This window comes from Schistocerca cancellata, chromosome 12 (genome assembly GCF_023864275.1).
Source record: "Schistocerca cancellata isolate TAMUIC-IGC-003103 chromosome 12, iqSchCanc2.1, whole genome shotgun sequence".
Classification (NCBI taxonomy): Eukaryota; Metazoa; Arthropoda; class Insecta; order Orthoptera; family Acrididae; genus Schistocerca; species Schistocerca cancellata.
The window spans coordinates 127,421,709-127,436,844 of NC_064637.1; the positions used below are offsets into that span (position 1 = coordinate 127,421,709).

General features: G+C 44.8%; 1 protein-coding gene across 3 annotated transcripts in view; it reads left to right on the forward strand.

The window, feature by feature from the left end:
• The window catches only part of LOC126109715 (F-box/LRR-repeat protein fbxl-1-like), a 141,812-nt gene extending 132,386 nt beyond the window's left edge, over nucleotides 1–9,426 (forward strand). For all 3 annotated transcript variants that reach the window (XM_049914769.1, XM_049914770.1, XM_049914771.1), the window contains 2 exons: nucleotides 2,570–2,794; nucleotides 8,994–9,426. In XM_049914769.1, coding sequence (XP_049770726.1) covers nucleotides 2,570–2,794; nucleotides 8,994–9,219 — 451 coding nt within the window. In that variant the 3' untranslated portion in view covers nucleotides 9,220–9,426. The remainder of the gene's footprint in view (nucleotides 1–2,569; nucleotides 2,795–8,993) is intronic.
• Nucleotides 9,427–15,136: the final 5,710 nt, after the last annotated feature.

Below are 15,136 nucleotides of genomic sequence, written 5' to 3' on the forward strand. Positions count from 1 at the left end.
AGCATACTATTCTCCAGTAATTGTTTGCCCAGTGGGGAGATAACCTACAAATAGGATCCCCTTCGCATCACAGAACACTGATGCCATGACCTTTCCCACCGAAGGAATCGTCTTTGCTTTCTTTTGTGGCGGAGAATCAGCATGTTTTCACTGCTTTGACTGTTCTTTTGTCTCTGGGGTATAGTAGTGCACCCAAGTTTCATCTGTGGGCACAAACCCGCGCAAAAAAATCTTGTTCGTTTCTCCTAAAACGAGCCATGCGTTGTTCCAATATCATCCACCTTCCAGATAATTTTTTTCATTTCTAATTCTTCATTTAAAATGTGATATACCCTTTCAGATGACATCTGGCAAGCGTGAGCAATTTCACGCACATTAAATAGGCGATCCTCCACGACCATTTTGTGCACTTTTGCAGTGATTTCTGGCGTAGTGACACATCTTGGCCGACCACTGCGCGGATCATCATCTAAGCTCTCCCAACCAAATTTAAATTCATTTGCCCACTTCAACAGTTGAATATGAAGGAGCAGAGTCCCCCAATGTATTCTGGAAAGTGGCATGAATGTCCTTTGGTTTCATACCTTTCTTTATGAAGTACTTAATCACTGCTCGAATCTGGATTTTTTCCCCATCTTCGCAATCGCTACGCGGGAACAACAACAGAGCCACGTCACCGCCACAGCTCTCTTCCAAGAGCACTGACGTGGCACGTGTTTACAGGCAACAGTCCAATAAATGTCACGTGAACAACTCGTTGCGCTAGCGCTGACCTCTCGTGGTGATACTGCGAACTTTTCAAACCACCCTCGTATACCATTCCACCTCTATTACATATGCACTCTTTGACGCGTCCAACATTGCCTGTGTTTATTCATGTCCAACAATGTTTCTGTTCCTTAGCAAATGCTGAGCAGAGTATGTGTCTATAGGCAGTTTTATACACTCCTGTAAATGGAAAAAAGAACACATTGACACCGGTGTGTCAGACCCACCATACTTGCTCTGGACACTGCGAGAGGGCTGTACAAGCAATGATCACACGCACGGCACAGCGGACACACCAGGAACCGCGGTGTTGGCCGTCGAATGGCGCTAGCTGCGCAGCATTTGTGCACCGCCGCCGTCAGTGTCAGCCAGTTTGCCGTGGCATACGGAGCTCCATCGCAGTCTTTAACACTGGTAGCATGCCGCGACAGCGTGGACGTGAACCGTATGTGCAGTTGACGGACTTTGAGCGAGGGCGTATAGTGGGCATGCGGGAGGCCGGGTGGACGTACCGCCGAATTGCTCAACACGTGGGGCGTGAGGTCTCCACAGTACATCGATGTTGTCGCCAGTGGTAGGCGGAAGGTGCACGTGCCCGTCGACCTGGGTCCGGACCGCAGCGACACACGGATGCACGCCAAGACCAAAGGATCCTACGCAGTGCCGTAGGGGACCGCACCGCCACTTCCCAGCAAATTAGGGACACTGTTGCTCCTGGGGTATCGGCGAGGACCATTCGCAACCGTCTCCATGAAGCTGGGCTACGGTCCCGCACACCGTTAGGCCGTCTTCCGCTCACGCCCCAACATCGTGCAGCCCGCCTCCAGTGGTGTCGCGACAGGCGTGAATGGAGGGACGAATGGAGACGTGTCGTCTTCAGCGATGAGAGTCGCTTCTGCCTTGGTGCCAATGATGGTCGTATGCGTGTTTGGCGCCGTGCAGGTGAGCGCCACAATCAGGACTGCATACGACCGAGGCACACAGGGCCAACACCCGGCATCATGGTGTGGGGAGCGATCTCCTACACTGGCCGTACACCACTGGTGATCGTCGAGGGAACACTGAATAGTGCACGGTACATCCAAACCGTCATCGAACCCATCGTTCTACCATTCCTAGACCGGCAAGGGAACTTGCTGTTCCAATAGGACAATGCACGTCCGCATGTATCCCGTGCCACCCAACGTGCTCTAGAAGGTGTAAGTCAACTACCCTGGCCAGCAAGATCTCCGGATCTGTCCCCCATTGAGCATGTTTGGGACTGGATGAAGCGTCGTCTCATGCGGTCTGCACGTCCAGCACGAACGCTGGTCCAACTGAGGCGCCAGGTGGAAATGGCATGGCAAGCCGTTCCACAGGACTACATCCAGCATCTCTACGATCGTCTCCATGGGAGAATAGCAGCCTGCATTGCTGCGAAAGGTGGATATACACTGTACTAGTGCCGACATTGTGCATGCTCTGTTGCCTGTGTCTATGTGCCTGTGGTTCTGTCAGTGTGATCATGTGATGTATCTGACCCCAGGAATGTGTCAATAAAGTTTCCCCTTCCTGGGGCAATGTATTCACGGTGTTCTTATTTCAATTTCCAGGAGTGTAGTTTTATCAGACGAACTTTCCTTTTGATACAGTTTGACTTTACTGTAATTTAGGTGATCGTTATCTATAGAGAAGTATTTTTTTGTCGTCTTCCACGTAAGAAGCTCTGTTTCACAGATGATCTGTAGGATTAAAACGCATTAGATTTTTCTCTGCCAGGTTATTCCCAGACGAACGATACGACGCTTGTGGTTTGTTCCAGACTGGATGTGTCAGGTTGCGGAGGTCTCGGTGGAGCTCTGATACCCTGCCTTGCCAGGCTTCCACGACTTCACACGTTGGTGATGGAATACATGGAGTTTCCAGAGTTGCAGCCAGGTCTGAGCAGTATCCTCCAGTTGTCTAGTATCCGCTGCCTGACGCTCAATAATTCGACTCTTACTGGAATGCCGTTTGATACGTTTGCGGGCAAGCTAGTGAATCTCAGGTAAGAAAAGTTCTATGCATGTAGCAGACAATCAGAACATATTTATACTGTGAATAGATACGTACTCTCTCCTCCTGTTTAGCAAGTACCACTTGAAGCGGGATCGTGAATGAATTTCCTTATAGGCCTAAGTGTATTCTGCCTTTTTCTGGGAGACAGCAGCTATGATTTTTAAAAAATAAGAGATTTCATTTCTTTTTTTACAAGTTTCCACCAGCTGCCCGAATGTGGTTAGATATTCCCTATCTGAAGGGTTACTCTAAATTATTTTTCCTACGAGTAATACACTGCTGGCCATTAAAATTGCTACACCAAGAAGAAATGCAGATGATAAACGTGTATTCATTGGACAAACATATTATACTAGAAATGACATGTGATTACATTTTCACGCAATTTGGCTGTATAGATCCTGAGAAATCAGTACCCAGAACAACCACCTCTGACCGTAATAACGTCCATGATACGCCTGGGCATTGAGTCAAGCAGAGCTTGGATGGCGTGTACAGGTACAGCTGCACATGCCGCTTCAACAAGATACCACAGTTCATCAAGAGTAGTGAATGGCGTATTGTGACGAGCCAATTACTCGGCCACCATTGACCAGACGTTTTCAGTTGGTGAGATATCTGGAGAATGTGCTGGCCAGGGCTGCAGCCGAACATTTTCTGTATCCAGAATGGCCCGTACAGGACCTGCAACATGCGGTCGTGCATTATCCTGCTTAAATGTAGGGTTTCGCAGGGATCGAATGAAGGGTAGAGCCACGGGTCGTAACACATGTGAAATGTAACGTCCACTGTTCAAAGTGCCGTCAATGCGAACAAGAGGTGACCGAGACGTGTAACCAATGGCACCCCATACCATCACGCCGGGTGATACGCCAGTATGGCGATGACGAATACACGCTTCCAGTGTGCGTTCATCGCGATGTCACCAAACACGGATGCGACCATCATGATGCTGTAAACAGAACCTGGATTCATCCGAAAAAATGACGTTTTGCCATTTTTGCACCCAGGTTCGTCGTTGAGTTCACCATTGCAGGCACTCCTGTCTGTGAGGCAGCGTCAAGGGTAACCACAGCCACGGTCTCTGAGCTGGTAGTCCATGCTGCTGCAAACGTCGTCGAACTATTCGTGCAGATGGTCGTTGTCTTGCAAACGTCCCCATCTGTTGACTCAGGGATCGAGACGTGGCTACACGATCCGTTACAGCCATGCGGATAAGATGCCTGTCATCTCGACTGGTACTGATACAAGGCCGTTGGGATCCAACACGGCGTTCCGTATTACCCTCCTGAACCCACCGATGCCATATTCTTCTAACAGTCATTGGATCTGGATCAACGCGAGCAGCAATGTCGCGATACGATAAACCGCAATCGCGATAGGCTACAATCCGACCTTTATCAAAGTCGGAAACGTGATGGTACGCTTTTCTCCTCCTTACACGAGGCATCACAACAACGATTCACCAGGCAATGCCTGTCAACTGCTGTTTGTGTATGAGAAATCGGTTGGAAGCTTTTCTCATGTCAGCACGTTGTAGGTGTCGCCACCGGCGCCAACCTTGTGTGAATGCTCTGAAAAGCTAATCATTTGCATATCACAGCATCTTCTTCCTGTCGGTTAAATTTCACGTCTGTAGCACGTCAGCTTCGTGGTGTAGCAATTTTAATGGCTAGTAGAGTAGTAAATACAGTGGCGGAAAAAGTTCGCTTGGTTGGTTTGGTTGTTTGGGGGAAAAGACCAAACTGCGAGGTCATCAATCTCATCGGATTAGCGAAGGACGGGGAAGTCGGCCGTTCCGTTTCAAAGGAACCATCCTAGCATTTGCCTGGAGCGATTTAGGGAAATCACAGAAAACCTAAACCAGGATGGCCGGACGCGGGATTGAACCGTCGTCCTCCCGAATGCGAGTCCAGTGTGCTAACCACTACGCCACCTCGCTCGGTGAAAAAGTTCGCAACACCGTAAAGGAAGTTGGCAGATGTTTCTCTACATCTGAAAGATGATGGCAATTCAAAATTCGCGCCAGTTGTAGAAGAGATGTGCTAGTAGCGCCACTATGACGATACAAATCAGGTTTGCTTCAAATACACGCTGTAACGGTCGTGTGCATTAGTTGCCTTTAAGATTGGATGTGATAAGTTGATGTTAGTCAAGAATGCCTGTAAGGCGACAAAGACGCCATTATCAACACCTCACTGAATTTGAAAACAGACCGTGTAACAGGGATACGAGAAGCTGGAAATTTCTTGTTCGATTTTGCAAGAAGACTTGGCAGGAGTGTAGCCACCGTACATGATTGCTGGCAGCAGTGGTCACGAGAGTGTGTAGTCACAAGAAGACCAATGTACAGTCACAAGAATCACCGAGCGAGGTGGCGCAGTGGTTAGCACACTGGACTCGCATTCGGGAGGACGACGGTTCAATCCCGTCTCCGGCCATTCTCATTTAGGTTTTCCGTGATTTCCCTAAATCGTTTCAGGCAAATGCCGGGATGGTTCCTTTGAAAGGGCACGGCCGATTTCCTTCCCACTCCTTCCCTAACCCGAGCTTGCGCTCCGTCTCTAATGACCTCGTTGTCGACGGGACGTTAAACACTAACCACCACCACCCCAGTCACAATGAGACCAGTTTCTGTACGGCCAAATGGCTCTTCTGAGATGGAAGACCATCGTGCTCGGCGTACAGCTCTGGCCCATCATACTGCATCGGCAGCAGCAATGTGGACAGCTGTTTGCACCATCGTGACACAACAGACATAACAAATCGATAACTTCAAGGACAGCTGTGAGCCAGTGGGCCTACAGCGTGTATTCCACTGACTCAAAACCACCACCATTTGCGGCTTCGGAGGTGTCAAGTGAGAGCTCATTGGATGGCAGGTTGGAGGTCTGTCGTGTTTGCCGGTAAAAGCTGGTTCTGCCTCGGTGCCAGTGATGGTGGTATGTTAGTTGGAAAGAGGCTAGTGGATGATGATGATGATGATGATGTTTGGTTTGTGGGGCGCTCAACTGCGTGGTTATCAGCGCCCGTACAATTACCCAATCTTTTGCTCAGTCCAATTTCGCCACTTTCCTGGATGATGATGAAATGATGAGGACAACACAGACACCCAGTCATCTCGAGGCAGGTGAAAATCCCTGACCCCGCCGGGCATCGAACCCGGGACCCCGTGCTCGGGAAGCGAGAACGCTACCGCGAGACCACGAGCGGCGGACGGGGCTAGTGGAGGGCCTGCAACCAACCTATCTGCATGCTACGCAAGTTGCACCTGAACCTGGGTTTATGGTATGGGGTGCAATTTTGTACGACGGCAGAAGCACTCTCGTGGTTTATCGCACACAGCCTGACTGCAAATTTGTATGTCAGTATGGTGATTCAACCTGTTGTGCTGCCGTTAATCAACACCATTGCAGGGGTTGCTGTCCAGCAGGGAAACGCTTGCCCTCGTACCACTCTTATAACCCAACATCCTCAACAGAGTGTCAACATATTGCCTTGGCCTGCTCGATCACCAAATCCGTCTCCAATCGAGCACATATTGAACATCATCAGGCGACAACTCCAGCGTCATCTGCAACCAGTATCAACTGTCCCTGTATTGACCAACCAAGTGCAAAAGCAATGGAACTCCATCCCACAAACTGACATCAGGTACCTGCAAAAAACACAATGCATGCACGCTGGCGTCCTTGCAGTCAACATTCTGGCGGTCACATTGGTTATTAGTGTACCAGTATTTTTCATTTGCAATAACTTATATCACGCTTACATTAACCTGTGATGTTGCGCTGTTAGAAAGACAGCCGGCCGCAGTGGTCTAGCGGTTCTGGCGCTGCAGTCCGGAACCGCGGGACTGCTACGGTCGCAGGTTCGAATCCTGCCTCGGGCATGGGTGTGTGTGATGTCCTTAGGTTAGTTAGGTTTAAGTAGTTCTAAGTTCTAGGGGACTTATGACCTAAGATGTTGAGTCCCATAGTGCTCAGAGCCATTTGAACCATTTGTTAGAAAGACAAATGTATTCCTGAAATTTGATGACTCTATATTAATTGGTTTTTGGAATCAGAAAATTTAGAGCCATAAGACTGTGTCACAGAAATTTTGAAAGTATTACATTTTAAGATTATAACATATTGAAACTAACAGTATTGAATAAAGCTCCATATCTCAGGGAACAATCCACTTGGCTGAACTGTCACAGGGACTGTTTAGGAAACTAGGGATACTAACTACCGCTTCCCAATATATTTATTCCTTAATGAAATTTGTCATTAAAATATATCACTTCTTCAAACCAACAGCTCAATTCATGGAATCAATACTAGAAATAAGAATAATCTTCACAAGGATTTAAAGTCGCTTAGTCTTGTACAAAAAGGTGTGCATTATATATATATATATATATATATATATATATATATATATATATATATATATATAATATAACTTCTGCACAATTTCAGTGCAGTAATGTGTTCATTGTAAATAAGTGTGTGTGTGTGTGTGTGTGTGTGTGTGTGTGTGTGTGTGTGTGTGTGTGTGTGCGTAAGTACAATCTCACTTCTGTACCAGTTCAGTGCAGTAATGTGTTCATTGTAAATAAGTATTTAGTAGTTGTATTACATGTTTATTACCTTATAAATAAATAAAAACTTTTTTATTTTAAATTCAGTGCATTAGTATTTCTAAAATGATTCTTCCATACAGGGTTCATTAAAAAATGACGACCATGCCACTTTGGACCTGTGGAATGGTACATTAGCTTACTTGTTTGAGTTGTAAATATTTGTCATGTATCGTTGCTTTTCTGACATGTTCTACATCCTGGAGGACCTCCTCACTACGGATCAATTGGAATGAAAGCAAATCTAATCTAATCTAAAACATAAATTACAATCTGAAAGCAGCTCGATTATGGTTTCTCTAAAGCTACACAGTCCAGTCACGTTAATGTGATCACTGCCAATGTTCGACATCAAATTGTAACAGCCACTCACAGATGGCAGGTGGTAGCACTAGCACTATAAAAATATGTCAGGGGATGTGGAAAACATTTTAGTCGTAATCACAATGTGGAAACGTTGTGCTTTATGTGATGTCCAAAAGGAAATGATTGTTGGCTTTCAGGCCAAGGCCGGAAGCATTTCAGAAACCACTAAGTTTGTAAACTGTTCACGTGCCATTGTGGTTCAACTGGACGGCAAGATGGTGCTATCCAAAACTGGTGTCAACGCCAATGTGGTGCTCCACAGAAGATAGATGGCAGGAGTGAACGATCGCTGCAGAGATGCGTATGGAGGAATAGACGTGCAGCTGTTGAACAAGTGAGTGACCAGATGAACTGAGGGACTACAAATAGTATCTCCTCATTGGCAGATTGGTGAACTTTGCTGCATATGAACCTCCAAAGCAATCATGTGGTCCGTCCACCCATGCTGATTGCTGTTCATCAGCGATGAAGGCTGGAATTTGGATGCTAATACCGCAAGTGGGCATACACTGAGTCGTGACAGGAGACCTTTTCCAATGATCACCTTTTTGCTCCATTGGACAGATGGCCACTGGCGTGTACAGCGTAAAATGTCAGGACAAACACTGCAATAATCATTGGAAGGGGTATGTTTTCTTGGAGTTCTCTGAATGATCTCATCATTCGGGAAGGCACAGTGTATCAATATAAATGTGCATCTATCCATGGGAACCATTTCACCCCCACACGCAATTAGTCTTTCCTTGCCACCATGGCATCTACCAGCAGCACAATGCTCGCAGTGTATGTACGTGGTGATAGCACTGTCTGCGACATGATCCCTGAGCTGAGAGAACTGGTACAGTGGGCTGTGGCAGTGCAGTTGGCATGGTTCCAAATTCCCGTCAGTACCTTCCAGAGCCTCAATGACTTTCTCTGTGCATGTCTCAAACCAGTCTGTGCTAGAAATGGTGGTTATTCAGTTTTTGATAGATGGTCACATTAATGTGGCTGGACAGTGTACACAAGTCATTTCCTAGAATAGTTCCTTAAACCATACCGTGGTCCAGTGTCTGCCAAATCCTGGTCTGTTAGGAGCACGTACTCCGTGTATAATTATGTTGAAGGCGCATTGCACTCTAACTTTCTTACATCCTGATAGCTACAGTGTGTTGTTGACTGTATTTTATAAGTTGAAGATGTTCTCTCCATGTCACAGGGAGCTGTATGTCTACTCATGCGTAGGGGACAGTGAAGCGCTGCATATACTGAAAGAGCAAATGCCCAACCTGAAAATCTATGGCACCATTGAAGAGCACGAACCACCTGAGATTGAGGATGAACTGGAGGGCGATATAGATTATGTGGAAGCAGAATATGACGAAGATGACTCGGATGGAACATACTATGACAGTTCAGAGAGTGAGGAAGACAGTGTTGGCTAAGTGTCAATGTGACATATTTGTTGCCTTTTCAGAGGAAAAAAATTGGTGAAATAGTATCTATAGGGAACTATAACAGTCGCTGCTTGTCAGATCTTAGTTGCAAATGAAAATGAATCAAAATTTAACATTCTTCAAGTTCTGTTACTGACGTATGTATTGTCCTGACCAACAGTATGGCATGCAGATAAAAGTTGTGTAGTTTTATAACATTATTTTTAAATTTGCTTTTGCTGTAATTGTTTGGTGTGACAAAAGCCAAAAGCTTTTCAATAAGGTAACTGCAAGGTACTCTGGAAATGCATGGAAGGAAGTGATGTCTGCAAACCCTTGTTCTTATGTCAAAGGTTCACAGTTCCTCTTCCCCCAACAATAAAAGGAAAGAGAGATGGAATGGAAAAACACTCTTCATGTAGATCAGGTTGTTCAATATTAAGTGCCTGCTCACAGACACAGGTAGACAAATGGCTGAAGTGTAACTGGGCCGCAGCTTCCATAATCAAATGCAGTGGTTGAACACCCACCACAGGGGTGGGTAAATGTCTTGTGTGTGCAGCAGAATGAGGCATGAATGCAGTACATTAGGGCAATGTGTCAGGTAGCCCATCAGTTGTGCTGGCCCAGCAGGCAAGATCTGGGCACTCACAAGTGTTCACGCCTCGTGGGATTAAGTGGGGCCGGCCGAAGTGGCCGTGCGGTTCTAGGCGCTGCAGTCTGGAACCGCAAGACCGCTACGGTCGCAGGTTCGAATCCTGCCTCGGGCATGGATGTTTGTGATGTCCTTAGGTTAGTTAGGTTTAACTAGTTCTAAGTTCTAGGGGACTAATGACCTCAGCAGTTGAGTCCCATAGTGCTCAGAGCCATTTGAACCATTTTTGATTAAGTGGGAACAGGCTGGTGTAAGTGTGTGTGTGAAATCTTATGGGACTTAACTGCTAAGGTCATCAGTCCCTCAGCTTACACACTATTTAACCTAAATTATCCTAAGGACAAACACACACACCCATGCCCGAGGGAGGACTCGAAGCTCCGCCGGGACCAGCCGCACAGTCCATGACTGCAGCGCCCTAGACCGCTTGGCTAATTCCGCGCGGCCGGCTGGTGTAAGGGTTTCTTGAGGATAACAGCCCATGCTCAGAAACATCATGCAACAAAACCACAGGGCGTCAATGTTCTAACGGGAAATTACTGACCTTGTATCACCCAATCGGCAGCAACAATAAGTTGTAACGTTAACGCCTCTGCACTAACCGTGTCTAATGTATTGTTGTAAAAAATGCAGGTGCATTAGAAGCATCTGACATCCAAGGTATTGTCAAGTCCATTAAGAGGATTTTGGCCTGTAGTGTGTATGTGTTACAACTCAAGTTTACTGTCAAATGGCTGAACTGGTGACAGTTTTATTGCACTTGTGTTGTATGTGGACATGGATTGCTTTCCTGAATTTATTCTCCTAGACACGAACTACACGGACAGTTTCCTTGCACCAAAACAGGAAAAAAAGTCTTGCGAACATGGGCTCCAAAATGCATACCTTAAAAGTTGGGAAACATATGTGTTCTACTGTAAGAACTTTGCTCTTAATATTTGGGGAGGAAGTAATATGGATCAAACCAAGAAAAAAATTCCAGTAAAGGTGTTGGTCTCAGACGCATTCTTTAAGAGCTATGTGCATTTGTTCATCTTTGCAAGTGCGCAACACATCACTTCTCCTAAACAAGGAAAAGAGACATGTTTCACATTTCCAAAGAAGCTCGTAAGGTGTTCGTTTTAGAGCCCATATTTACCAGATTTTTTCTTGTTTCTGTGTAAGAAATCTGTTCCTGGGCTTGTCAGTGGTTTTCTAGGACATTGTATGCATATCCTGTATAGCTTGAAAAGAATGTTAAGAACCTAGAAGGGAAGGAGGAAACAAAATGAAACTTCAGTGGTTGAGATGGTTTGTGATGATATTTCAGTGATTCTAGTATCAAATGAAATTTACAAACAACTTGGCAGTCATTGTACCCCCTCTGGCCTGAACATATGCACCAATTCATTTTGGAAAGATGTTTGCAAAGCTGTTGTTTTGTATCCCGAGACAAACTGCCTCACAGTTGTTAAAACTGGTCTTCACTATTCTGGATACTGGCACTGGGTTGGAACACCACAGGGTGAACATCTGTGTGAGGGAAAGAGGGAACTGCTGCATTTCATCATTTCACAGAGGCTGAAGTCACATACAGAAGTAACTAACATAGCTTATACATTGTTTATAAACTAAACTGAAATTCTCTTACATATTGACACCTTTAACTCATGCAATACGAAGGGGATTTGGGGGGGGGGGGGGGGAGGGAAGGTACTTGATGCTCAACTTTTGAATATATTGTAATCTAGTTAGTTATTTTATATTTTAAAATTTTTGAAAGAAATATTGATTTTAATAAATTCTTCTGCCAGAGTCCACATATATAATTTAAATTTTTCAGTTAAACTTGCCCCTAAGACTCAATAGTCGATGTCACTTTCCCCAACGAACATCACATTCAATATTTCCAGGTTCAGGGCCTTACTTACACATCATTAGAAAGTATATTGTTAGTAAATGTCACAACAATGAACAAAATTAGCATTTTTTAAATTTATTTTGTGGTGCACTAAAGCATCGACCCCCTTTGGTAGTACACATTATTTACACAGGAGCCTATGGCTGGGGAAAGGGGGTGCCCTAGCCCTCAGGTAAAGGAAAAAGTATAGTGTAGTCAGTTGTTTTTCTATAAAAAAAATATTTGAAAATCGGTATCAGTGAGTTTTTAATAGGGTCAGCACTGGAACATTTTTATGAATATTCACTAGTCACCATTCATCTTCCAGACTATTAAAAATACTCAGTACCACCAGGTCTACCCCCTCCCCCTCTACAATCTATCGTATGGTCACTGTTGCTTGCTGAATGTGCGTTGGTACTGCTAAGGGCTTTGCTGAACATTTTCAGGTTGTGGACCTTATTTACACATCAGTACCTCTTTGAAAATTATGTTGTTAATTCAAGTGAACAAAAACTAAGGAATTTTTTTTCCAAATTGTTTAGGGCGAATATACGTACCCTTCCCCTTCTCAGTAATGCGCTATGTGCAAAATGTATTGTTATTACTAGGACTGATGAAGATCATAACTGCAGCAGTTACACGCAATTACCCCAGGGAAAGGGAACAATGTGAAATACAGTGAAATACAGTGCAACTGACGACAATGGCTGCCTCAAACAGTACTGTCAGCCAGCTAATGTTCATTGCAGGCAGAAACAAGTGGCTGCCAGTCAAAGCCTCCAGACTTATACCAACTTCTAGCTTAGGTTTTAAACTGTAAGACATTTCCAGGGGCTGATGTGGACTCTGACCCCAATCTATTGGTTATGAACTGTAGATTAAAACTGAAGAAACTGCAAAAAGGTGGGAATTTAAGGAGATGGGACCTGGATAAACTGACTAAATCAGAGGCTGTACAGAGTTTCAGGGACAGCGTAAGGGAACAATTGACAGGAATGGGGGAAAGAAATACAGTAGCAGAAGAATGGGTAGCATTGAGGGATGAAGTAGAGAAGCCAGCAGAGGATCAAGTAGGTAAAAAGACGAGGACTAGTAGAAATCCTTGGGTAACAGAAGAAATATTGCGTTTAATTGATGAAAGGAGAAAATATAAAAATGCAGTAAATGAAGCAGGCAAAAAGGAATACAAACGTCTCAAAAATGATATCGACGGGAAGTGCAAAATGGCTAAGCAGGCACAGCTAGAGGACAAATGTAAGGATGTAGAGGCGTATCTCACTAGGGGTAAGATAGATAATGCATACAGGAAAATTAAAGAGACCTTTGGAGAAAAGAGAACCACTTGTATGAATATCAAGAGCTCAGATGGAAACCCAGTTCTAAGCAAAGAAGGGAAAGCAGAAAGGTGGAAGGAGTATATAGAGGGTCTATACACCGTCATGTGGCTTGTGGAGTATGGATGTAGATGTAGAAGAGCGATGTACTTGAGGGCAATATTATGGAAATGAAAGAGGATGTAGATGAAGATGATATGTGAGATATGATACTGCGTGAAGAGTTTGAGAGAGCACTGAAAGACCTAAGTCGAAACAAAGCCCCGGGAGTAGACAACATTCAATTACAACTACTGACAGCCATGGGAGAGCCAGACCTGACAAAACTCTACCATCTGGTGAGCAAAATGTATGAGGCAGGCGAAATACCCTCAGACTTCAAGAAGAATATAATAATTCCAATCCCAAAGAAAGCAGGGGTTGACAGATGTGAAAATTACCGAACTATCAGTTTAATAAGTCATGGTTGCAAAACACTAACATGAATTCTTTACAGACGAATGGAAAAACTGGTAGAAGTCGACCTTGGGGAACATCAGTTTGGATTCCGCAGAAATATTGGAACACGTGAGGCAATGCTGACCCTACGACTTATCTTAGAAGCTAGATAAGAAAAGGCAAACCTACGTTTCTAGCATTTGTAGACTTAGAGAAAACTTTTGACAATGATGACTGGAATACTCTCATTCAAATTCTGAAGGTGGCAGTGGTAAAATACAGGGAGCGAAAGGTTATTTACAATTTGTACAGAAACCAGATGGCAGTTATAAGAGTTGAAGGACATGAAAGGGAAGCATTGGTTGGGAAGGGAGTGAGACAGGGTTGTAGCCTATCCCTGATGTTATTCAATCTGTATATTCAGCAAGCAGTAAAGGAAAGAAAAGAAAATTTTGGAGTAGGTATTAAAATCCACGGAGAAGAAATAAAAACTTTAAAGTTCGCCGATAACATTGTAATTCTGTCAGAGAATAGCAGTTGTACGCAATGTACAGTGTCTTGAAAGGATATAAGACGAACATCAACAAAAGCAAAACGAGGATAATGAAATGTAGTCGAATTAACTCGGGTGATGCTGAGGGAATTAGATTAGGAAATGAGACACTTACAGTAGTAAGGGAGTTTTGCTATTTGGGGAGCAAAATAACTGATGATGGTCGTAGTAGAGACGATATAAAATGTAGACTAGCAATGGCAAGGAAAGCGTTTCTGAAGAAGAGAAATTTGTTGACATTGAGTACGGATTTAAGTGTCAGGAAGTCGTATCTGAAAGTATTTGTATGGAGTGTAGCCATGTATGGAAGTGAAACATGGACGATAAATAGTTTGGACAAGAAGAGAATAGAAGCTTTCGAAATGTGGTGCTACAGAAGAATGCTGAAGACTAGATGGGTAGATCACATAACCAATGAGGAGGTATTGAATAGAATTGGGGAGAAGAGGAGCACAACTTGACTAGAAGAAGGTTTCGGTTGGTAGGACATGTTCTGAGGCATCAAGGGATCACCAATTTAGTTCTGGAGAGCAACGTGGAGGGTAAAAATCGTAGAGCAAGAGATGAATACACCAAGCTGATTCTTAAGGATGTAGGCTGCAGTACGTACTGGGAGATGAAGCAGCTTGCACAGGATAGAGTAGCATGGAGAGCTGCATCAAACCAGTCTCACGACTGAAGACCATAACAACAACAACAACACAGTGAATGGATCGGTGGATCATCATTCAGATAAAGTTCTGGTTCCAGATGAACAGTACAAACCCGACAGAAGTGCATGACTCACGACTTGGCGGCTGAAAACTGGAAGCTGTGGGCTAGAACCCATTACTGCGCCTTGTCGATGGCTCCCTGTCGGCGCCGCTCAGCAAACCAGTACTGGAGGAGCAGTACGAAATGCAGAAGTCGTCTGCACACAGAGAAGGTGAGGTGAACGGCTCGACAGCTGCTGCTAGACCATTACTGACCACTAAAAATAGAGAGACACTCAGCACACAGCCCTGCGGGAACCCATTCTTCTGAATTTGGGGCAGCTATGGAAGGCACTTACTTGGACACAGAAA